General features: G+C 41.1%; 1 protein-coding gene across 6 annotated transcripts in view; it reads left to right on the forward strand.

Annotated features, from left to right (window-relative positions):
• The window catches only part of topbp1 (DNA topoisomerase II binding protein 1), a 117,848-nt gene that overhangs the window by 77,616 nt on the left and 14,592 nt on the right, over window positions 1-25,640 (forward strand). For all 6 annotated transcript variants that reach the window (XM_072283718.1, XM_072283721.1, XM_072283720.1 and 3 more), the window contains 5 exons: window positions 3,156-3,261; window positions 15,102-15,285; window positions 16,543-16,772; window positions 20,978-21,111; window positions 24,046-24,151. In XM_072283718.1, coding sequence (XP_072139819.1) covers window positions 3,156-3,261; window positions 15,102-15,285; window positions 16,543-16,772; window positions 20,978-21,111; window positions 24,046-24,151 — 760 coding nt within the window. The remainder of the gene's footprint in view (window positions 1-3,155; window positions 3,262-15,101; window positions 15,286-16,542; window positions 16,773-20,977; window positions 21,112-24,045; window positions 24,152-25,640) is intronic.

Consider the following 25,640-nt stretch of genomic DNA (forward strand, 5'->3'; position numbering starts at 1 on the left):
GTGGCAGATGGAATATAGTGAAGGGAAGTGTATGGTTATGCATTTTGTAGAAGGAATGAAGGTGTGGACTATTTTCTAAGTGAAGATAAAATTCAAACATCAGAGTTGCATAGGGAGTCCTTGCACAGGATTCCCTGGAGGTTAATTTGCAGGTTGAGTTGGTGGTAGTAAGGCAAATGCACAGTTAGCATTTATTTCGAGAGGACTAGAATATAAGATCAAGGATGTGATGCTGAAACTTTGTAAGCATTGGTCAGACCACTCTTGGAGTATCATGAGCCATTTTGGGTCCCTTATCTAAGAAAAGAATTGCTTGCATTGGAGGAGTCCAGAGAAAGTTCTTGACATTCTGAGAATGAAAGGGTTAACATATGAGGAGCGTTTGATGGCCTGTACTCCCTGGAGTTTAGAAGACTGAGGGGGAATCTCACTGAAACCTATTGAATATTGAAAAGCCTAGACAGAGAGGATGTCAAGAGGATATTTCCGATAGTGGGATTGTCTAGGACCAGAGTGTACAGCCTTAGATTAGAGGGATGTCCATTTAGAACAGAGATGAGGAGGAATTTCTTTTTCCAAAGGGTGGTGAATCAGTGGAATTCATTGCCACAGATGGCTGTGGAGGCCAAGTCATTGAGTTTATTTTGAAGGCAGAGATGTTGGATTTTTGGTTAGTCAGGGTGACAAAGGTTACAGGGAGAAAGCAGGTGAATGGGGTTGAGAAATCAGCTATGATGGAACCGCAGAGGAGTCATGATGGGGCAGGTGCCCTAATTCTGCCCCTATGTCTTATGGTATTATATTTTGAGGATGCATCTATCAGAATAGATATAGAATCAGAATCAGGTTTATTGTCACCGGCATGTGATGTGAAATTTGTTAACTTAGCAGCAGCAGCAGTTCAATGCAATATATAATCTAGAACAGTGGTCCCCAAGCATGTGCGACTGGGCCACAGGCCGCAAGTCACAAGGAAACTATATGATTTGGCGATATGAAACGATATGAGTCAGCTGCACCTTTCCTCATTCCTGTCACGCCCACTGTTGAACTTTAATGCACGCGGAGTCATCAGTAACCCAAGACGTGCAAAGGAATGGGTCCGTGACCCATTTGTGAATGTCCCTGGTGAATCATCCATGTCAGCGCGGAAGAAGATCAACTCCTCGAGCTTGCAAATGACGGTGGGCTGAAAAGTATGTTTGACATAACATCTCTGCCGGCATTCTGGATCAAAATCAAGGCTGAATATCCTGAGATAGCCACGAAAGCACTAAAATGTTCCTTCCATTTCCAACATCATATCACTGCGAAGCGGAGTTTTCCACGATGAATGCAACGAAAACTAAATTGTGGAATAGACTGAACATAAGGAACCCCCTTCGAGTATCGCTGTCTCCCATCACCCCTCGATAGGACCGTGTTGTTGCAGGAAAACAAGCCCAGGGCTCCCACTGAATCAGCAATATTGGTGTGTTGCAATGATTTTATATGTTCATACGAGGAAAATATGCGCTGTGTGTTTAATATCCAAACGTTACTTAAAATGTTATGATGCTACTGACTTATAAGTGACTTATAATTCAGTTGTCCCCAACCTCCAGGCTGCAAAGAATGCAGCGGTACAGCGGTGGCCGGAACGCATCCAGCATGCCTTTAAGAAAAAAAGCCAAAATAAACAAGCTAATTGATTAGGTGCCGCCTGGGATGTAAATGTCGACCCAGGTCAGAGGTGATTGCCGATTTTGTCGCCTCTGATCTGGGCTGCATTTACGTGCCGGGCAGCACCTAATCAATTATAGTGTGTGTGTGTGTGTGTGTGTGTGTGTGTATATATATATATATATATTGAATTTTTAAAAATATGCAAAGAACAGAAATACTGCATATTTTAAAAAAGTGAGGTAGTGTCAAAAGATTCAGTGTCCATTTAAGAATCAGCTGGCAGAGGGGAAGAAGCTGTTCCTGAATTGCTGAGTGTGTGCCTTCAGGCTTCTGTACCTCCTACCTGATGGTAACAGTGAGAAAAGGGTGTGCCCTGGGTGATGGAGATCCTTAATAATGGACGCTGCCTTTCTGAGACACCGCTCCCTGAAGGTGTCCTGGGTACTTTGCAGGCTAGTACCCAAGATGAAGCTGACTATATTTACAACCCTCTGCAGCTTCTTTCAGTCCTGTGCAGTAGCCCCCCACCCATACCAGACAGTGATGCACCTGTCAGAATGCTCTCCATGGTACAACTATGTAAGTTTTTGAGTGTATTTGTTGACATGCCAAATCTCTTCAAACTCCTAATGAAGTATAGTCGCTCTCTTGCCTTCTTTATAACTACATCAATATGTTGGGACCAGGTTAAATCCTCAGAGATCTTGACACCCAGGAACTTGAAACTGCTCACTCTCTCCACTTCTGATCCCTCTATAAGGATTGTTCATATCGTTCAGACCTTCAACAAGATGGCCACAAGGGATTACTAAACAAAATTAGGGTGCACAAGAGGTAGTAGACTGGTGTGTGTTGAGTAAAACAAAACTTGGGCTTAAATGGGATTTCTTTGCATTGAGAGGTTGTGACTAGTTAAGTGTCACAGTGGACAGTGCTGTTTGGCACCTATAGTACAACAGTGATTTAAATGAGGATCAAGTAATATATTTTCAAAGCTTGGCAGCAGAGTGGATTGTAAGGAGGATCCAGAACGTCTTCATAAGGCTGTAGACAAGCAAGTGCATTGCCGATGGAGTATAATGTGTATAGAAGTGTGGTCACCTTTTTTGGTAGAAAAACAGAGGTCGTAACCTTTTTTAAGTGGTGAAAAGTTGAAAAGATATCATCTATTTTGATCTGATTCTGATTCAATGGGTTGTATACAAATCACAAAGTTAATGAGCAGGTTCAGTAAGCAACTAGCAAGGCAGATTCATCTTGCTTCATAGGATTTCATGGTTCAGAAAATCGTACCAAAGAGCTTTCTAGGAACGTAACCTCTCTGTAGCATGAGGATTACCTTTGTTTAGTTTGAAAGTCTTTCTACGGCCTTAGTTATTTGATTTGTCAAAGTAAATTTGTTCCATCTCAGAAACTGTACCATTTTTGTTGTTAACGTAAATTCAACGTGATTATACTGTTTTACGATGTTGATGGATTTTTTTTGACAGACAACTGCCCCAGTTGATGAGCGAGTTGAGAGTGAAAGTGAGGAAAAGGCAAGTAATGGACAAACTCTCCAGGAGGGAAAAAATCCTCAAAATGAAGGTTTTGGAGGTAATGAGAGTTTGTTAATTATCATTCAGCAAATTGATTCACCTCAGTATTTGTTTCTGCTTACTGCCATTCATTAACAAGCAAGCACTTTTTGATGATTTGATATTATCTGAATTTTGGCATTGTATTCTTGAAAATATTGTTGCAGTAATAGTAGATTAATGCTCAGCCAGATGGATTAATGATTGTACAGACCCTTAACCTTCATGATTGTAAGAATATTTATTTAAACAGTGTATAGGAAAATCCTGTATGTATGTATTATCTTCATCTGCTAACACTAAACCAACCTCTGTAAACTATTCCAGTTTCCCTACACTTCACTGTCTTCATGTACTGTGTAAGACAACTTGTTCTATTTATCTACTATTATGATCCCTCTCAAAACTGTTTGACTGCCTGTATGACATTCAGTAATTGAACAGACGTTTCCTGATTAGGTGTCTTGTTTGCTTCTTGAAGATACACTACATGGTGCATTTGCTATATGAATACAAGTTCTTGTTTTGCTTCCGCATTTCAGTTACCCAGCTGATCTCTCTATCCTGATATGTTAGTTCCTAAACAATGAACTTTAATTTTCTACAAAAATCTTCTGTTTTAGTTCCTAACGTCAGAGGACAAGGGTTTAAGAGAAGGAGTAAGAGGTCTAGAGGAAGAATTTAGTCAACCAGAGGGTAGCTGGAATTAGGAATGACTGAGAGGGTGGCGGAACGAGTACTTTTAAGAAGGATCTGTATTAGCAATTGAATTGCCAATTCACTAGTAGGTAGTAGACCAAGTGCTACTCAATTGGATTAAATAATACTTAGTATTTGGCATGATGGGCCAAAGAGCCTGTTTCTGTGCTGTATGATTCTGACCTTTTGGAAATCTAAGTTTCCTGTTATTCATAGCACATGTTACTTCAAAAACTCCAGTAAGTTGGTCAAACTTGATTTCCCTCACAAAACCATGTTGACATTGTGTGATTACCTTGAATTTTTCTAAGTGCCCTGATGTTAAGTTATAACTTCCAATGCTGTATGCTGAAATCCTGCTTTCTTTGTACCTTTTAAAATAAAGGGACATTTGCTCATTCCCAATCTAATGACACCTTATCCGAATCAAAGAAATATTGGAAAATTAAAAATAATGCATCAATCATATCATTATCCACCTTAAAGATCTTTGGATAAAGTTCATCAGGATCTGGAGATTTATCAGTCTGCAACTCTTGACAGTCTGCGCAGTACCACTTTCCTAGTGACTGTTATTGTGATATTTCTTCTGCAGCGTGGATGTTATGGTTGTAGTATTTATCATTTATAGAATATATTATAGCTTCATATTAAGAACTTTAAAGCAGTATCTTCAAAATATGTGACCCCTTTACCTTGAAAATCAAAGGCAACGGGTAGCACCAATGTTAATCAGTTTATATTATGATAGATTTATTTTAAAGCAGATTTCTCTACATGAATCTGTCATAGAACATTGAACAGTACAGCACAGGAACAGGCCATTCAGCCCACAATGTTACGCTGAACCACCTAAAAAGTAAAACACCCAAATACTAATCCCTCCCACCTACACCATGTCCATATTCCTTTATTTGCCTCTGTCATACCAGGCAGCACATTCCAGGCATCCATGCCTCTCTGAGTAAAAAAACTTGGCCCCGGCATCCCCTTTGAACCTACCCCCCTCACCTTCATTGCATCCCTTCGGGTATTAGATATTTCAACCCTGGGAAACCAATACACTCTGTCCACTCTATCTCTGCCTCTTATAATCTTGTAAACATCTAGCAGATCTCCCCTCAGCCTCCAGCACGCCAGAGAAAACAACCCAAATTTATCTAGCCTCTTAAACCAGGCTCTCTAAACCAGGCAGCATCCTGGTAAACCTCTTCTGCACCCTCTCCAAAGCTTCAACATCCTTCTTATAGTGGGATGACCAGACCTACGTGCAATAATCCAGATGTGGTCTGACAAGTATTTTATAAAGTTGGAACATAACCTCCTGACTTTTAAACTCAATGACTCAACAAGCATTCCATAAGCCCCCATAACCACCCGATCGACCTGTGTAGCCACTTTCAAGGAGCTATGAACTTGGATCCCAAGATTTCCTGCTCAGCAACACTGTTATGGTACTTGCCCTTAACACTGTACTGTCTCCTTGAAATTTCCCTATCAAGGTGCAACACCTCACATCTATCTGGGTTAAGCTCCATCTGCCATTTCTCTGCCCATATCTGTGACTGACCTGTAGCGCGCTATATTCTTTGTCAGTCGTCTACACCATCCACAACTCCACCAATCTTGGTATCATCTGCAAACTTTCTACACACCCATCTACATCTTCATCCAGGTCATTTATATACATCACAAACCGTAGAGGTCTTAGCACAGATCCCGGCAGAACACCACTAGTTACAGGCCCCTCAGCCACTGCCTTCCGTCTTCTATATGCAAGCTGGTTCTGAATCCAAACAGCTAGTTCATTACAGACCCCATGCATCTTAATCTTCTGGATTAGCCTCCCATGAGGGACTTTGTCAAATGCCTTACTAAACTTTATGTAGACAACATCCATTGCCCTAACCCCATCAATCTCCCGTCACCTTGTCAAAAAAAAAATCAAGTTAGTAAGGCACGACCTGCCATACACAAAGCCATGCTGCTTCTCCCTAATTAGCCCATGGGTTTCCAAATGCTCATATGTCCTATCCTTAAGAATTTTCTCCAGCAATTTTCCTACATCTGACGTGAAACTCAGTGATCTATAGTTCCCAGGATTCCCCCTTGTTCCCTTCTTAAATAGAGGTTCAACATTAACCACTTGCCAGTCCGATGGACCTCACCTTTGGCCGGAGAGGACATAAAGGTACTGGTCAAGGGCCCAGCAATCTTGTCTCTTGCTTCTTTCAATAACCTGGGACCATTTTTGACCATTTTCAAAACTGATGGTGGCTAATAACATGTTTCACTTTATGATAGGAGTTTCTTTTCCTTTTTTCTTTACCAAACAGCTTTGATCTTGGTAGTGGGTTTAGATTTTCTTTCCGTATAATAAAATTATTACATTTCAATATTACAATTTAAGTTAATTTACATTAATATAGGGTAATGTGATTGCAAGTGTGATTCTAATATCATGTATTTGGTATTATTTTATCTTTTTTTGATTTATAAAATATATATCTTCTTGTATCCTGTATTCTTTTATGTAGAAACTAATAAAAATAAAATATTGAATAACCTGGGTAAATGCCATCAGGCCCTGGGGACCTATCCACCTTAATACTCATTAGGAGGCCCAACACTTCCTCCTCCTTAGCCTCTAAATATCCTAACCTATTTATACACTGAGCGCTGATCTCCTGATTCTCCATATCCTTTTCCTTGGTAAACACTGAAGCAAAATACTCGTTAAGCATCTCCCTCACATTCTCCACAACCAAGCAAATGTTTCCCCCTTTATCCTTGAGTCCCTAGTTATCCACTTCCTCTTGATATATGTATAGAATGCCTTGGGTTTTGCCTTAACCATACTTGCCAAGAACTTTTCATGACCCCTCCTGGCTTTCTTAATTCCCTCCTTGAGTTCTTTTTTGGCTCCTTTATTCTTCTCATGTGTTTCATTTGATCCTAACTTTAGAGGCTTTACATACTTTCCCTTTCGCTTTGTGACTAAATCCATTATCTCCCTGGACATCCAAGGTTCTCTTAACTTTCCATCCCCGCCAATCCTTCTAACATCCTTCTGTACACTGTGCAATTGATTTTTAATCAATCTCCACATGTCTGATGTGGACTTGTCAGAAAAAAGGTGTTCCCAATTGACACTTAATTAATAGAAAACCATAGAACCATAGAAAAACTACAGCATAGAAACAGGCCTTTTGGCCCTTCTTGGCTGTGCCGAACCATTTTCTGCCTAGTGCCACTGACCTGCACATGGACCATATCCCTCCATACACCTCCCATTCATGTATCTGCCCAATTTAATAGAAAACCAAATCCTTGCCTTATGCTCTCGTCATTTGCCCAACTCCAATGTAAAACTCTTCCCCCAAGGCCCATAACCATCCTTATCTATAGCTATCCTGAAAGTTAAGGAGTTGTGGTTACTGTACTCTGACTGTTCACCCACTGAAAGGTCAGTCACCTGGCCAGACTGATTAAACAACACCCGGTCTAGGACGGATAGTCCAATGAGTATCTCTCACTGGACTATCCACATATTGAGTTAAGAAACCTTCCTGGCTAAACTTAACAAATTCTGTCCTATCTAAACCCCTTGCACTAAGAATATCCCAGTTTATATTAGTTGAAATCCACCAATGCAACAACTTAATTATTTTTACACATTTCCTTAATCTGATTACGTATAGAAAATCTACGGCACAATACAGGCCCTTCGACCCACAATGCTGTGCTGAACATGTACTTACTTTAGAAATTACCCATAGCCCTCTATTTTTCTAAGCGCCATGTACCTGGCCATGAGTCTCTTAAAAGACCCTATTATATCCACCTCCACCACCGTCACCAGCAGCCCATTCCACGCACTCGCCACTCTCTGCGTAAAAAAAAAAACAACACCATCCCTGACATCTCCTCTGTACCTGCTTCCAAGCACCTTAAAACTGTGCCCTCTCGTGTTAGCTATTTCAGCCCTGGGGAAAAAGCCTCTGACTAGCCACATGATCAATGCCTCTCATCATCTTATACACTTCTATCAGGTCACCTCTCATCCTCCGTCACTCAAGGAGAAAAGGCCAAGTTCACTCAACCTATTCTCATAAGGCATGCCCCCCAATTCAGGCAACATCCTTGTAAATCTCCTCTGCACCCTTTCTATAGTTTCCACATCCTTCCTGTAGTGAGTTGACCAGAACTGAGCACAGTATTCCAAGTGGGGTCTGACCAAGATCCTGTATAGCTGTAATATTACCTCTCGGCTCTTAAACTCAATCCAGTGGTTGATCCTTAACCACACAGTCAACTTGTGCAGCAGTTTTGAGTGTTCTATGGACTTGGACCACAAGATCCCTCTGATCCTCCAGACTGCCAAAAGTCTTGCCATTAATATTATATTTTGCCATCATATTTGACCTACCAAAATGAACCACCTCACACTTTACTGGGTTGAACTCCATCTGCCACTTCTCAGCCCAGTTTTGCATCCTATCAATATCCCGCTGTAACCTCTGGCAGTTCTTCACACTATCCACAACACCCCCAACCTTTGTGTCATCAGCAAATTTACTAACCCATCCCTCCACTTCCTCATCCGGGTCATTTATAAAAATCACAAAGAGAAGGGGTCCCAGAACAGATTTCTGAGGCACACCACTGGTCACCAACCTCCATGTGGAATATGACCCCTCTACAACCACTCTTTGCCTTCTGTGAGCAAGCCAATTTTGGATCCACAAAGCAGGTGCCCTTGGATCCCATGCCTCCTTACTTTCTCAATACGCCTTGCATGGGGTACCTTATCAAATGCCTTGCTGAAATCCATATACACTATATCTACTGTTCCACCTTCATCGAGGTGTTTAGTCATATTCTCAGAAAATTCGGTCAAGCTCGTCAGGCCTTTGACAAAGCAATGCTGACTATTTCTAATTATATTATGCCTCTCCAAATGTTCATAAATCCTGCCTCTCAGGATCTTCTCCATCAACTTACCAGCTACTGAAGTAAGACTCACTGGCCTATAATTTCCTTGGCTATCTCTGCTCCCTTTCTTGATTAAGGGAACAACATCTGCAACCCTCCAATGCTCCAGAACATCTCCCGTCCCCATTGATGATGCAAAGATCATTGCCAAAGGCTCAGCAATCTCCTCCCTCACCTCCCACAGTAGCCTGGGGTATATCTCGTCCAGTCCTGGTGACTTGTCCAACTTGATGCTTTCCAAAAGCTCCATCACATCCTCTTTCTTAATGTCTGTATGCTCAAGCTATGTCTATATGTAGCTCAATGTCCCTGTGGCTATTAGGGGGCCTTAGTACAATCCCATTAGTGTGATTGCATCCTTCCTATTCCTGAGTTCTATCCAAATCGACTCAGTGTCTGACTCCTCCATTACATCTCTCCTGAGTGCATCTTTGATATTGTTCTTGATTACAACTCCCCTATCGTGCTCTTACCTCCTCCTCTACCCTTCCTAAAATTTTGAAAACCTTGTACATTAATCACCCTTTCCTGCCCCTCTCTCAACCAAGTTTCAGTAGTCCCTGCAACATTCTCATTCCATTTACTGCTCTATGCTCTTAAGTTCATCACCCTACCCATAATACTGTAAACTTAAAATCACTGGACCAATAATCACACCACACAGTTCTTTATCTTTTTCACCAATTTATTTGTTTGAGCTCAGCTGGTGAGAAACTCGGAGCCGAACGTCAAAGAGACAGAATTTCTCTCTCTCTCACTGGTGGCTCATGGCGAACTTCTGTGTAGCTCAGAAACATGGCAATTTATAGAACTGAAGAGACAAAGAGCACTCAGTTTCAACGGATTTTCCCGCCAAGTCAGCTAATTACTTAGATAAGAGAGTCCACTAAATCAAGGTTTTAATTACAGACAGATTCTTGCCTTATCAGTGTATTCTCTCTAAACAAACGAGGGAACTTAGATCAGTGATGTGAAATCGTAAGGCATGATGTATGCAACCTGTGTAAATTCAGCCCCCATGTCATTCCCAAAGGAACAGCTGTGAGACGTTAATCTAAACAAGCTGAAGGCAGATTCTTAGCCAAGGACAGACTCTGCACACTTTCACAGAACAGACCACACACAAGCTGACACTTAATTTTAACCTGTTATTTACAAGAGTCCAAGAATCATTTCTTGTGTCCCCCAGTATCCTTAAAACTTCATCAATACTCCCAGCATTAAAATATACACGCTTCAAACTATCTGACTCATCATACCTCTTATTTCAATTTTGCATTTGAACACTTTCCCTGCCATCTACATTCTGGTCCAATCCTTCCCTTACTGACCTAGGACTCTGGTACACAGCCCCTGCAAAACTAGTTTAAACATTCCTGAGTAGCATCATCAAACCTCCTGGCCAGCACATTGGCTCTTCAACAGTTCAGGTGCAACCCGTATCTCTTGTACAGGTCACCCCTTCCCCAGAAGAAGTTCCAATGATCCAGGAGCTTGAAACCCTGTCCCCTGTACCATCTCCTCAGCCACTCATTCATCCATGCTACTGCCCCATTCCTACCTCCACTAGCCAATGGCGTACTACCTTGGAGGTCCTTCTCTTCAGCCTCTTTCTAACTCTGTATACTCCCTGTGTAGGAAATATGCCCCTTTTCTACCTATCTCACTGGTGTCAGTGTGCACCATGACCTCCGGCTGTTCCCCCTCACCATTGAGAATATCCTGCACCCACTCTGATACATCGTGGACCCTGGCATCTGGGAGGCAACACACCATCCTGCTGTCTCTTTTGCGGCCATACAATCTCCTTTCTGTCGCTCATAACTACTGCACTGCCTGACTTTACCCTTCCCCGTCGAGCTTCAGAGCTGGCCACAGTGCCACCAGTCTGCTTGCTGCTTCTGTGATATGAAGAGTCATTCCCGCGCCCCCCCCCCCACAGCAGTATACTCATTGTTGAGGGGAATGGCCACAGTGGAAATCTGCACTGACTTCTTAATACCCTTGTCTGTTCTGGTGGTTACCTATCTACTGTCTGAAGCCTGTACTCTGGGAGTGACCACCTCTTCAAAAGTCTCATCTATAATATCTTCAGCTTCCCAAATGATCCTGAGTACATACAACTCTAGCTCCAGCTCCATGATCCTGCCAGTCAGGCACTGAAGTTGGGTGCACTTCCTGCAGATGTAGTCATTAGGGAGACTGTCAGGTATTTCGAATTCTCACATCTGACAGGAGGAGCATTCCATCTTGACTACTCTATACGCTTATAAAAAAGAAAAAAATGCTTACCTCTTCTTAACTGCTTCCGCCTGTTCACGCTAAAGCCTGTCAAGCCAAAGCCTTCCCACTCTTATTACTGGCTCACTCTACAAATGCTGCTCCACTTCAGGCTACAGTCGTTCCTCAGTATCCGCGGGAGATTGGTTCCAGGACCCTCCGCAGATACCAAAATCCACGGATGCGCAAGTCCCTTATATAAAATGGCGTAGTATTTGCATATAACCTACACACATTCTCCCGTATACTTCAAAACATCTCTAGATTACTTATAATACCTAATACAATATAAATGCTATGTAAGTAGTTGTTATACTGTATTGTTTAGAGTAGTGGTCGCCAGTCGATCACGATCGACTGGTTGATCTTTGAAACTTTCCCAGTAGATCCTGGAAAAAAAAGAAAAATAAATGCATACATAACATTATGCCTGGTAAACCTTTTGATGCGAAAGCAAATTTTACCCCTAAGGCGTATATGTGAGTCGTTTTTAACCCACACTTGGTTGTTTTCCCTGGTTATTGTGTTTCTCTCTTTCCACTGCCCAGCGTCGTGCGTTATATGTGCTGACATCATGTGACTATTCCTGCTGCCTGTGAAATTTCCATGGAACGTGGGAGAGCTTCGTTTATCTTAAACATAAACGAATAGATGGGCAAACTGGTCAATGGCGAAAGAAAACAACATGTGTGGGTAAAAATGACTCACTTATGCATTCATGACTTATCTAAAATTTGATCAACATTAATCAGTTTTGACTATTATGCTGCTATTTATATTATGTAAGTTATGCAAAAATTCGATCAGTTGTACTGCTCTTTCTTTCGAATTTTTTGCCTTTGATAGTGTGAGTTCATGTTTAGCATTTCAGATTGTGTGCTAGTAATTAGCATTAATTTTAGTTTTTACTGAAAAGTTAGTGCCTCTCTCTCTCTCTTTTGATTTAACTGTAGTAATTTTTTCAGCGTAGCTTGTGCAGCATCAAAGTGACCAATTAGATTAGATAGAAGTACAGACTGTCGCAAACATCAATATATGGCATTTGCTGGTGATAACCTGCAAGGTAGCTAGCTAGCATGGTGGAGGCTCCTCGAAAGAAGGCTAAAATGTACAAATTCCATCCAGAATGGGAAGAGGAATTTCTATCTACCTTGGTGAAACACAAGTGTTTATGTATGTTGTGCCACCAAACACAAGCACTGACTAAAAGAGGGAATCTGGAGCGGCACTACAACACCAACCACCAGAAATTTAAAGACACCTACCCGCCGAAGAGCGCAATTCGTGCCTGGAAAGTTGGGGAGCTGAAATCTGGGTTGAAGGCCCAGCAATCGTTTTTCACAAAACATGCTGCTCAAAATAAGGCTGCTATTGAAGCATCATTTCATGTAAGTTACCTTTTGGCTAAACACAAGAAGCCTTTTACAGATGGTGATTTATTCAAGGAAGCAATGGCCATTACTGCAGAGACTGTTTTTAATGACTTTAAAAACAAAAACGACATCAAAACCGGAATACATATTATACCGCTTGGCCCTGCAACAGTGACAAGGAGGGTGGAGTTACTGCCAGAGGATGTGGATCAACAAGTGTTAAAGGACTTGTCACTCTGTGAATATTTTTCACTGCAGTTCAATAAATCCCTGGATGTAATGCAAACAGCTCAGCTTGTTGTATTTGTCAGAATGGCTTTCCAGGATTTTACAACAAAGGAGGACTCTTCACTCTTTTGCACTTAAAGGAGAGAACGAGAGGTGAGGATATTTACAATGAGTTTTTAAATTGATGTCCATGAAAATGACATCCCCATTCATAAACTGGTGGCAATTACTACTGATGGCGCCTCAGCAATGCACGGTGTGTGCGTTGCTTTTATAGCACCGTGCTGTAATGACCCTGATTTTCCTGACTTCCTGAATTATCACTGTGTGATTCATCAGCAGGCCTTGGCTAGGAAGGTCGTGGATTTTTCTCATGTAATGACACTGGTGGTCAAACTGATAAACTTGATTCGAGCAAAAGCGCTTCAGCACCGCTTATTCAAGGTGTTATTGGATGAGCTGAATGCCACTTACGGAGACCTACTTCTTCATGCTGATGTTCGGTGGTTGAGTCGTGGCAAACTGCTGCAACGATTTGTTGACTTGCTGCCTGAGATAAAGACTTTTCTGTCGACAAGAAACGAGGAGCACGAGGAACTGTCAGACAATGCATGGCTGCTGGATTTAGGGTTTCTGACAGAACTAACGGCTAAATTAAACACACTTAACAACGAGCTCATGGGAAAAGACAGACACCTGCCCCACCTATTAAGTGCAGTAGATGCGTTTAAGGCCAAGCTCGGTATTTGGATTTCAAATTTAAAGAACTGGAGGCTGACACACTTTCCCAACTTGGAGAAAATGTTACAGGCCGTCAAGGGAAAAAATGCTTTTCGCCCTGAGCAGTTCTGTGCATACCTAGACAAACTGGCAATAGAGTTTGGTAGGCGTTTTGGGGAGTTAAATGTCATGAAAGATATTGCTGCATTTATTTCAAACCCATTTCTGCTGATCGATATAGAACAGATAGCAGCCAAATTCCAACAAATATTTGGTGTGCCAAGTGATATTGAAATGGAAATAATTGACTTGCAAAATGACATCGAGCTTAAAGCAAGATCAAGGGACGGTGACTTTTGGGGGCTTGTCAGCAGGGAGAAGTTTCCTCATCTCACCACATGTGCACTAAAAGTCAGTGCCTACTTTGGGTCAATTTATCCGTGTGAACTTGCATTTTCACAGATGAAAATTATTAAATCTAAGTACAGGAGCTGTCTTACTGATAGACACCTCACAAACTGTCTCAGACTGGCTGTCTGTAGTTATGAGCCAAATTTCAGGGAATTAGCAGAAAGTATTCAGCCCCAATCATTACACTGAGTGCAACAGTCAATTTTTATTCATTTATTTTTCGTGTTGAAATAAAATTAAATAATGAAACTTAGAATTAAAGGTATGAAGTATTGTAATATTCTTAAAGACAGCTATGGCCTGTTTGATATGCTAGTTACAGTGTTTTCTTGGTTGAATTAATTTGAAAGTTTGACATAAGCATTTTATGTAATTCAAATACAATTAGCCCAAATAAAAGGCCTCAAGTTGGAAGTACAATCTGAGCTGTTCTTTCTGTAAACGATTTAGTAGGTCGATCTTGCCTTTCACTAAGGCTGAGGTAGAGGGTCTTGGGCTTAAAAAGGTTGGCGACCACTAGTTTAGGGAATAATGACAAGAAAATAAAGTCTGTACATGTTCAGTACAGACACAACCATCGTAGCTCTTCTGGGAACGCTGATGCTGCCTAGGTATCAGCGGATGCCGATTCTCCCCTGATCTTTAAGTTCTTGAGGCTGTAGCGCTTTACATAGCCAGCCAGCCATCCCTTACTAGCCTTAAACTCCTTCCCCTCGCTCACAAGTAGCGAACGAACGAGACGCGAGACGAACAATGCTCAAACGAGTGCTGGAGAGAGACTGAGGATCTGTGAAATGGCGGGAAGCTTCAGTAGGGTATGCCTACACATCACTTCATTCACATGGATTCAGTGTAGTGCTCGGCACGTGGCAAATTCAAGTTTTGCTTTATGGAACTTCCTGGAAATTTTTTTTCGAATGTTTTCAATCCGTGGTTGGTTGAATCCGCGGATGTGGAACTCACGGTTACGGAGGGCTGACTGTACTTTTTATTTGTAGCTGGGTTTGGACCTCTGATGTCGACACCTACTGCACTAGCCTTGTATTCACTCTCCAAACTTCGATAGGCCTCTGAGGCTGTCACTTACCGTGCCTGCGCAGCCCAAAAAGTTTATAAACTACAACATTTTCTTTCTTTATATACCATTTTACAGATTTGACAGAAACCTCTGAAATGAGAGAGAATTTTCAGCGCCAGTTACAGGAAATAATGTCTGCAACAAGAGTGGAGAAATCGATTGGACACCGTGCAGCCGTGTCAAGGGGAATTCTGGAATACTCCCCTTCAGTTGATGGTGCCCTTCGTGCAGGGCGTAGCAGAGCACTGGAATCCCTCAGGTCTCTTTAAATGGTGTTCTTTGCAAAGAAGTTATGGAATGTTTTGGTATAGTTTTGATAAATGCCTTGTAGACATAATGCTCATTTTTAATGGTTATAATGTGGATACACGTGCCTACACTGCTCAAATAATGCAATGTGTTTGGTCTGAGAATTAGTTTGCGTGTCTCAAATGCATTTTTAAACTTCTGTGTTTCATTTTTATTTTTATTTGCAGTTCAACGTTATTGAATTCCAGTTTTATTGGTTGATCTAATGAGAATTCAGTGGCTTAGAACTTGTATTCAGTTTTACTCATTCTGCTATAGGATGGATGCCATTAAATTGGAAAGAGTGTTGAGATTTACAAGGATGTTGCCAGGAGTCAAGGGACAGAGGTGTAGAAAATTATGAGGAGCATAGATAGGTACTCTCTTTACCAGGGTTGGGGAATCAAGAATTAAAGGACATAAGTTGTGGGGTGAGGGGTCAAGATTTATTAGAACCCTGAAAGGCAACATTTTTACCCAGAGGATAGTCCATATATGAATGATTGCCAAAGGAAGTGTTTTCCTTCACATCTAAAAGCCAATTAGACAGGTGCATGGGTAGGAAAGATTACGAGGGACTCACTTCGATAGAAATCTTGGTTATCATGGACCATTTGAGCTAAAGAGCCTGTTATTGTTATTCTCTTTACAGTTTCCTGCTGAAAATAATACAATATTTATTTGAAAATATTAGAGCCATCAATTTATAAACACAAATGTTCCACTTGCATCTGCACATTCAGTACACTGGAAACAATGCAGAATATGTGTAGGAAGATGTTGTTAGGACTCGAGGGACTGAGTTATAGAGGGAGGTCGAACAGGCTAGGACTTGAAGTGTAGAAGAACATATGGAGGTGTATAAAATCATGAGGTGTATAGATGGGTGAATGCATGCAGTCTATTCTTCAGGACTGGACAATCAAGAGCTGGGTTTAAGGTAAGAGCCGAGGGATTTAACAGGAATCTGAGAAGAAGCTTTTTCACCCAAAGTGTGATCCTTGTACTGAATGAGCTGTCTGAAGAATTGGTTGAAGCAGGTATATTAACAACATTTAGAAGACACTTGGACAGGTACCTGAATAGGAACAGTTAAAGGGGATATGGGTGAAATGTGAGTAAATAGGATTAGCTTAGATGGACATCTTGATTGATGTAGACTGGGCCAAAAAGCTTGCTTTCATGCAGTTTGACTCTGATTCAATGATTCTCATATCCTGATCTTTAGGTGCTCACATCCAGCTGTAATGGACATCAATACGGAACCATCGCAAAATGAGCAGATTATTTGGGATGATCCTACAGCTAGGGAAGAAAGAGCCAAGCTGGCTAACAATATGCAGTGGCCTAGCAGCCCTTCTCAATACTCCGAGCAGTTCCAGAAGAACACAGAGCAGGTGGAGGAGCAAAATACAGGACACAGAGAATCTTTAACTGATTCAGAAATGGCTGCAATTGGTACTTTAAACTATTTTTCCTGCACCTTAAAAGTTATTGTTTACTCAATTTTTAGAATTCATATAAGTGTGTTTCTGGATAATATTTTCCATCTGTTGTCCTGTCTTTGTCATGCTAAAACAGCAGAAACAATGAGCTGCTAGACTTCATAAAATATTTAAAATTTCAAGTGGCCTTCTGTGATATTTGATTCTTACATAAATGCCATATTAGAAACACCTTAAGGCTTTGATTTGTGTATAAGAACATGTTTAGTAAGGAGGGAAGGAAAAGCAATTTATTTGTAACTATTCATTAAACTTTATTCCTAGTTTTCCAAGATTTCCACAAAATCTATTGGAATGAATGATGCCAATACAGAGAAATTTCAAATAATTCATCTATTTCAAGCAGTCTGTTTATGAACTTTTAAATTCTTCTTCAAATCTGAATGAATATGCCACAGTTGGCACCAACTTCATCGAGACCTTTAAGGATGAGGGTGTGCCTTCGAGAACATACTGGACATACCCAAACCAAAAGCCATGGATGAACTAGGAGATAAGCAGTTGGCTGAGGGTTAGATCAGCCATGGCATTCAAAACCGATCATCTTGAGCTGAAAAGTTATTCTAATTGAAGAGACTGAATCTGATGCATGCGAGTTCTGCAGGGTTTGCATACCATTGCTTCCTACAAGGTGAAATCTAAAATCATGAATAGCTGTGATGCCTCACCCCCCCCCCCGATAAGCTCAAAGCCTTTTGTGCATGCTTTCAAAGGGAGAATAAAGTATACCTGTGCGAACCCCTGCAGTATCTGATGACCCTGTGATCTCTGTCTCGGTGTCCGATGTCAGGACATCTTTCAAGAGGGTATCAGGCCTCAATGGTGTACCTGGTAGGGCATTGAAAACCTGTGCCAACCATCTGGTGGAAGTACTCAAGAACAGCTTCAAACTCTCATTGTTGCAGTCAGAGGTTCCCACTTACTTCAAAGGGGCCACAATTATACATGTGCCCAAGAAGAGCAGAGTGAGCTGCCTCAATGACTATCACCTATTTGTACTCGCTTCTACTGTAGTGAAGTGCTTTGAGAAGTTGGTCATAGCCAAAATCAACTACTGCCTAAACGAGGTCCTAGACCCGTCACAATTTGCCTATTGCCACAAAAGTGCTATAGTTGATGCAGTCTCACTAGCTCTCAACTTGGCCTTGGATTACTTGGACAATAGCAATACCTACGTCATGCTTCTGTTTATTGTTTCCATCTCGGTATTCAATACCTTCATACCCTCAGTACTAATCAACAATCTCCAAAACCCAGGTCTCTTTACCTCCCTGTATAACTGGACCCTTGACTCCCTCATTGGGAGACCACAGTCAGTGTGAACAAAGGAGAGTCAGTGGATGTTGTTTACTTGAATTTTCAGAAGGCTGTTGACAAGGTGATGCAAAGGATGCTACTTAACAAGCTAAGAGCCTATGGTATAACTGGAAAGATACTAGCATAGATAGATTGGCTGAATGGCAGGTGGCAAAGAGTGGGAATAAAGAGGGCCTTTTCTGGTTGTCTGCTGGTTACTGTTGGTGCTCTGCAGGGGTCTCTGTTGGGACCACTTAGAAACCATAGAAACTACATCACAGAAACAAGCCTTTTGGCCCTTCTTGGCTGTGCCGAACCATTTTCTGCCTAGTCCCACTGACCTGCACACAGACCATATCCCTCCATACACCTCCCTTCCATGTATCTGTCCAATTTATTGTTAAATGTTAAAAAAGAACCCGCATTTACCACCTTGTCTGGCAGCTCATTCGATACTCCCACTACTCTCTGTGTGAAGAAGCCCCCCCTAATGTTCCTTTTAAACTTCTCCCCCCTCACCCTTAACCCATGTCCTCTGTTTTTTTTTCTCCCCTTGCCTCAGTGGAAAAAGCCTGCTTGCATTCACTCTATCTATACCCATCATAATTTTATATACCTCTATCAAATCTCCCCTCATTCTTCTACGCTCCAGGGAATAAAGTCCTAACCTATTCAACCTTTCTCTGTAACTGAGTTTTTCAAGTCCCGGCAACATCCTTGTAAACCTTCTCTGCACTCTTTCAACCTTATTTATATCCTTCCTGTAATTTGGTGACCAAAACTGAACACAATACTCCAGATTCGGCCTCACCAATGCCTTATACAACCTCATCATAACATTCCAGCTCTTATACTCAATACTTTGATTAATAAAGGCCAATGTATCAAAAGCTCTCTTTACGCCCCTACCTACCTGTGACGCTACTTTTAGGGAATTTTGTATCTGTATTCCCAGATCCCTCTGTTCTACTGCACTCCTCAGTCCCTTACCATTAACCCTGTATGTTCTACCTTGGTTTGTCCTTCCAACGTGCAATACCTCACACTTGTCTGTATTAAACTCCATCTGCCATTTTTCAGCCCATTTTTCCAGCTCGTCCAAGTCTCTCTGCAGGCTCTGAAAACCTTCCTCACTGTCTACTACACCTCCACTCTTTGTATCATCAGCAAATTTGCTGATCCAGTTTACTACATTATCATCCAGATCATTGATTTTGATGACAAATAACAATGGACTCAGCACTGATCCCTGTGGCACACCACTAGTCACAGGCCTCCATTCGGAGAAGCAGTTCTCTACTACCACTCTTTGACTTCTTCCATTGAGCCAATGTCTAATCCAATTTACCACCTCTCCATGTATACCTAGCGACTGAATTTTCCTAACTAACCTCCCATGCGGGACCTTGTCAAAGGCCTTACTGAAATCCATGTAGACAATATCCACTGCCTTCCCTTCATCCACTTTCCTGGTAACCTCCTCGAAAAACTCCAATAGATTGGTCAAACATGACCTACCACGCACAAAGCCATGTTGACTCTCCCTAATAAGTCCCTGTCTATCCAAATGCTTGTAGATTCTGTCTCTTAATACTCCCTCCAATAACTTACCTACTACCGACGTTAAACTTACTGGCCTATAATTTCCCGGATTACTTTTCGATCCTTTTTTAAACAACGGAACAACATGAGCCACTCTCCAATCCTCCGGCACCTCACCTGTAGACAGCGACATTTTAAATATTTCTGCCAGGGCCCCTGCAATTTCAACACTAGTCTCCTTCAAGGTCCGAGGAAACACCCTGTCAGGGGCCCGAGGATTTATCCACTTCAATTTTCCTCAAGACAGCAAGGACCTCCTCCTTTTCAATCTCTACAGTTTCCATGATCTCACTACTTGTTTCCCTTAATTCCATAGACTTCATGCCAGTTTCCTTAGTAAATACAGACGCAAAAAACCTATTTAAGATCTCCCCCATTTCCTTTGGTTCTGCACATAGCCGACCACTCTGATCTTCAAGAGGACCAATTTTACCCCTTACAATCCTTTTGCTCTTAATATACCTGTAAAAGCTCTTTGGATTATCCTTCACTTTGACTGCCAAGGCAACCTCATGTCTTCTTTTAGCCCTCCTGATTTCCTTCTTAAGTATTTTCTTCACTTCTTCACTTATTCATTTCTTCTCAACATTGTATATTAATGCTTTGGATGATGAAGTTGATGGCCTTGTAGCCAAGATTGCAGTTAACACAAAGATAGGTGGAGGGGCAGGTGGTGTTAAGGAAGCAGGGAATCTACAGAAGGACTTTTGGCAAAGCAGTGGCAGATAGAATATAGTGTAGGGAAGTGTGGTGGTGCCGTACCCCACCCCCTTGGTTCAGCTACTTACAATGCAGTCCTAACATCTCTACCCCAGAGTCTCCACAACAGTTTACACCTCCATTCATGCAAAGTTAAGACTAATGACCCCTACCTCTACAACTGTTAATGACCCTCATGTGATTGCTATACCTTTAAACATCTACAGAGCAAAAGTCCTTCTGTAGATTCCCTGCTTCCTTAACACCACCTGCCCCTCCACCTATCTTTGTGTTAACTGCAATCTTGGCTACAAGGCCATCAACTTCATCATCCAAAGCATTAATATACAATGTTGAGAAGAAATGAATAAGTGAAGAAGTGAAGAAAATACTTAAGAAAGAAATCACCATGGATCAGAAGAAGCCTCTCTGATGAGTGGCAAAATATCTTGGAGACAACACAGCAAGTCCAATTGCCTTAACTTATTACTGCTTGATATGATTGTATATAGTTTTTACAATTTGATGAAGTCTTTGATATTGACTCTGCTTATGTTGCAGAAATTCCATATGAAGTTGTAGCAGCAAACTGTGACACTTCAATGAAAGATGATCACCTCACCCCTACACCTCAAGCACCCAGTATTGCTTTTCCACTAGCAAAACCTCCGGTGGCACCACAGCCTAAAGAACAGGTTTGGAAATACTCAGAATTTATTGTAACAAGGAGGTGATTTGTAAGTGAGGAGTATTAACATGATGCTCATGCGAATCATCTGACCACAAGTACATTATTTTTCCCCAAGGTTTTTGAATCCTAACCAAATTTAGATTTAATCTTAACATTCTGCTTTTACAAAGACTTTAAGGAATCAGTAAAAACACACTTCTGAATTGTTTCTGCTCTTATTCAAGCAAAAGATGTGCTAAGATTTTATTTTGTATTTCAGTCTAGTGTTTATGTTCACATTTTTCGTGATCTAGTCTTCAGACGTTCTTTTATTTCTCAGTGTCTCAGTAGGTGCTGAGCCTCAACAATCATAAAGCCATGACATCTAATATCTCAGTCCAGAGATTTCAAATTCTCTGGACTGAGATGAAGAAAATGTCTTGCTTTGTCTGTGGTTCCAAGTAGCTCACTACTATATAATAACTTTTACTTTTATTACACCTTGAATATACAGTGGATTCCAGTTAATTGGGACACATTGGGACCAGTACATTTTGGCCCAATTAAGTGGCTGCCCCAATTAGCCAAAGTTTCATGGAAATATAGTGGATTCCAGTAAACTGAGCCATCGGGTAATTGGCTCAGTCGCTTATTTGGGACAACTCTTAAAGAACAAAAACTAATTGAGAAAATCGACGGGATCCCCTTTCTTGGGACACAATGCTGCTTAATTGGGACAAGGGACTGTTGCTGAACAGTTTCTAACTAGTATCAGTTGCAGGCACTTGTGTGGCCATTAGACATTATACTGTGCTTCGTGCGAACAGTTTTTAAATAGTATCAGTTGCATGTGTTTGTCTTAAAAAGCAGGGATTTTTGTCACTGATAGTTGGTGAGAAATAAGCAATAAGAGTTCAGAACTGTTGTGCTCACTGCAATTTCAAGCTTTCAGACTTGGAGATGCCAGAAGCGGCTGGGCGTGAAATGGAAATGACTTCACTACTTCCAACAAGTTAGGAACTACGAAGAATTTGAAGGTATCGACAATCATCTTGAATGTTACAATGAAAGTGAAAGATTTGGAGGATTCAGTTGCAGGCAACTCCCTAGGTGTCTGCGCTAATTTTGTTCATTTACAGTCAAAGGAACATGGCAGCGTACAACAGATGAATTCCTTCTTTGATAACTATTTGGAATTAATCCAGTTTTATAGTACTGTAGAGGTATTAGTAGTGTTCTAATTTGTTTTGTATTTTATTTGAATACATAACTTGTTACTTGGTTTGTTTTTTTTTCCACAAAACTTCATCATTTGGGGTAGCCACTTAATTGGGCCAAAATATATTGTTCCCAATGTGCCTTGGTTAACTGGAACCTCAACATTATCATCATTATATGCTGTGTCATGTGATATGGTTGATCATTGTCTTCCATCCGTCCTTTGAGTCCGTTCACGCTGTTGTTCTTATTCTTTTCTCTATCCATGACCACAATTGTTCTTGGCAATTTTTTTTTCTACAGACGTGGTTTGCCACCGTCTGGGTTGTTACACAATGGGTAACTCTAGCCATTATCAATACTCTTCAGAGATTGTTTGCTTGTCGTCAATGGTTGCATAACCAGGACTTGTGATATGCACCAGCTGCTTACTCTACCAGCTCCCATGGCTTCACATGACCCTGATTAGGGGACTAAGTAGATGCTACACATTGCCCAAGGGTGACCTGGTTAGCGGAGGGAAGGAGGACCTTGCACCTCCTTTGGTAGAGGCATGTCTACACCCCACCACCCAACCAGAATCTACTGTAGTTAAAAAGGTATTTAAAAAAAAGACAATTTACTGTTTAACAGTAACGAATTATGTATTTAAATGAAATACAGAACAAATGTGAACATTACCAATATTACTTCAGTACTATAAAACTGTATTGGTTCCTAATAGATATTAATGGAGAAATTTTTCCAATATATGCTACCGTGTTCTTTTCATTGATTATAAACAAGCAAAATCAGCGCAGACACCTAGTGCAGGTAATGGGCTGTCTTCCTGCATGAAGTAGTGTTGTAATTCATCAATAAGTTTCCTGGCCCAAGCACACGCAACTGGCGCTATTTAAAAACTGTTCACTCTAAGCACAATGTGCTGTCTAACAGCCACACAAGTGCATGCAACTGAGGCTAGATAGAAACTGTTCAGCAAGAGTGTCCTGCCCCAATTAAGCAGCATAATGTCCCAGATAGACGGAAGACAATCCTGACTATTTTCTCGATTAGTGTTTTTTCTTTAAAAGTTGTCCTAAATAAGCAGCTTCCTCGGTTAATCAACGGCTCAATTAATCAGAATCTGCTATAGTAAAAGTGCACTGCTTGGGAGTCTTATGAAAAAAAATGACCTGGAGTTATGTTGGGGAACATTGATCAACAAGAAGAATTTTAAGGATAAGGATCAGATCTAAAGAGGAAAGAAGTGTTTAAGTGGAGATGGTTAAAGAGGGAATTGTAGGGTTTATGCCATAGTAGACACAACCATCAGTGATGCATTGATTCAATACTCTGATATCTCAAAGTATTGCACAGATACAGGAGATTTACATATATCGTAAATGACAGAAGCATTTGAAAAGCATGATTTTAAAATTTGCCTGTGGCTTTCCCAAAAGCCAGTCAAGGCTGGGAAGCTTAGGGGATAGGAGATTCGAAATTGATGCAAGTTGGAATAACTAATTCTTGAAAAATCTAAGGGATAGATGTGAGTTTCAGTGTCATATGAACTGAGGCAGAGTTGAGGGACATTATGGAGGTGGAAATAGACAGCTTCAACATTGACACAGATATTTGAGAAGTTCCTGTCAGAGACGGAGGCTGCAAACACTCTGATTCAGCTCCAGATGATATCAAAAGAATGAATGCAGTTGGTGAGGAATGGAATTCTTACCAGTGTTATTGGTAAAACTTTCAGGTTGCTATTGGTGAGAATAAAGAGCCTCCTGTTAAGCGGAGATTCCAGTTATCATCACTGAACCCTCAGGAACGGATTGACTACTGCCATCTGATCGAGCAGCTAGGTGTGGTATTTTTTTAATTTGTGCAATATCTTAAGAAAATATTCTTCTACCACAGTATTCATAATGCTACTTTAATGTGCTGTGTTACTGCGCTATTTTATTGTCCTCCCACTTCTCCCTATCTCTGACCCCTCCCTTGACACTACATCTCTGACAAACCCCTGGGTCTCCCTTTTTCTGGTGACCTCCTTGCCACTCTCTAACTCTGACCCCTCCCCCACCTCCACATCTGCCAATCATCCCCAGTTTCTGTACTATTTCCAAAAATGCTACATTCCTGGTATCAGAGCATAGTTCATGGGATCTCTGCAAGTTTTTCCTTTCCATGTGGAACAGTACTGTATTTGAGGACTGACGAGTGATATATAAAGGTAGAACTCATGCCACTTTTTGTTAAACCCAGATTCTGCATTTTGTTTTCACCACTTTACTGAATTTCTTTTTTGCCGTCAAATATTCCCAAGTTTCTGTTCTTTCTATTTCTTCTACATGGTACTGTTCAGTTGGTGTTTTCTTTCCAAATGTATCTTTTAATGCTTCATTGTGATAAATTTCATTTTTGTTTCCATTCATCATCCTGAAGTCTGCTACAGTCCTCCTCACAAGGTTACACGTTCAAGTTTTGTGTTTCTGCAGTATTCAAAAAGTTGCTTTCTAACCCTAAATAAAATATAAACAATCAAAAGGAGCTGTACTCCCCTGGGAAACCACTTTCTATAATGGAAGGAGAGGTGGGGAGAGTATAAACACTTACCACTACTCTGCTTCTTGACATGGTTAGTTTAATGCTCAAACAATTTAATAACCAGCTTTGAATGTTAACTGTTATGTAGGGCTTTTCAAATGGTTTCTGAATAACAGTTTACTCAGCCACGTTTTTTCCCATGATCCCATGTGTTTGTCTTTAAAAATGCCTATTATTTGTCATTTATGAACTCGTGTTCCTCCCAAGTTGCAATTAATTTTCTCTCTGTTAATGCATTTTATAAAACCTTCTGTCACCACTTAGGTGTCTAACTTCCTGTCATTGTTCTGTTCCCTTGTTTTTTAAATAGATGTTAACAAATATAACAGCTAATTCCTGCTTAATACCCTGAAGTGAGGCATTTTTGCACCTGATAGCTTTTCTACTTTTAAGTGCTAGTGACCTTCTATGAATTGTGTACTTTCATTCCCCTCAGCTTTTCCCGTGCCAGCATTACAGTCATACAGCTCAGAAACAGGACCCAGCACAGAATCCATGCCAACCATTCCATTTTATTTGCCAAACATTCCCATCAGCTCCCCCACTAGATTCTACCCCTCACCTGTACATGATTTAGTGACCAATTACCCTACCAGCCTGCACGTACTGGGGTGTGGGATAGTGTTTAATGCTGTCCATTTCTGGGCTTTCCCCCTCAAAACTTCCATTATCAGCTGTCTTAAAAAAGCCCATCCTTAACTTGCTCTAAACACTTCATCACCAATTGACCCTTTTATGCGTAGC

The sequence above is a fragment of the Mobula birostris genome, chromosome 19 (genome assembly GCF_030028105.1).
Source record: "Mobula birostris isolate sMobBir1 chromosome 19, sMobBir1.hap1, whole genome shotgun sequence".
NCBI lineage: Eukaryota > Metazoa > Chordata > Chondrichthyes > Myliobatiformes > Myliobatidae > Mobula > Mobula birostris.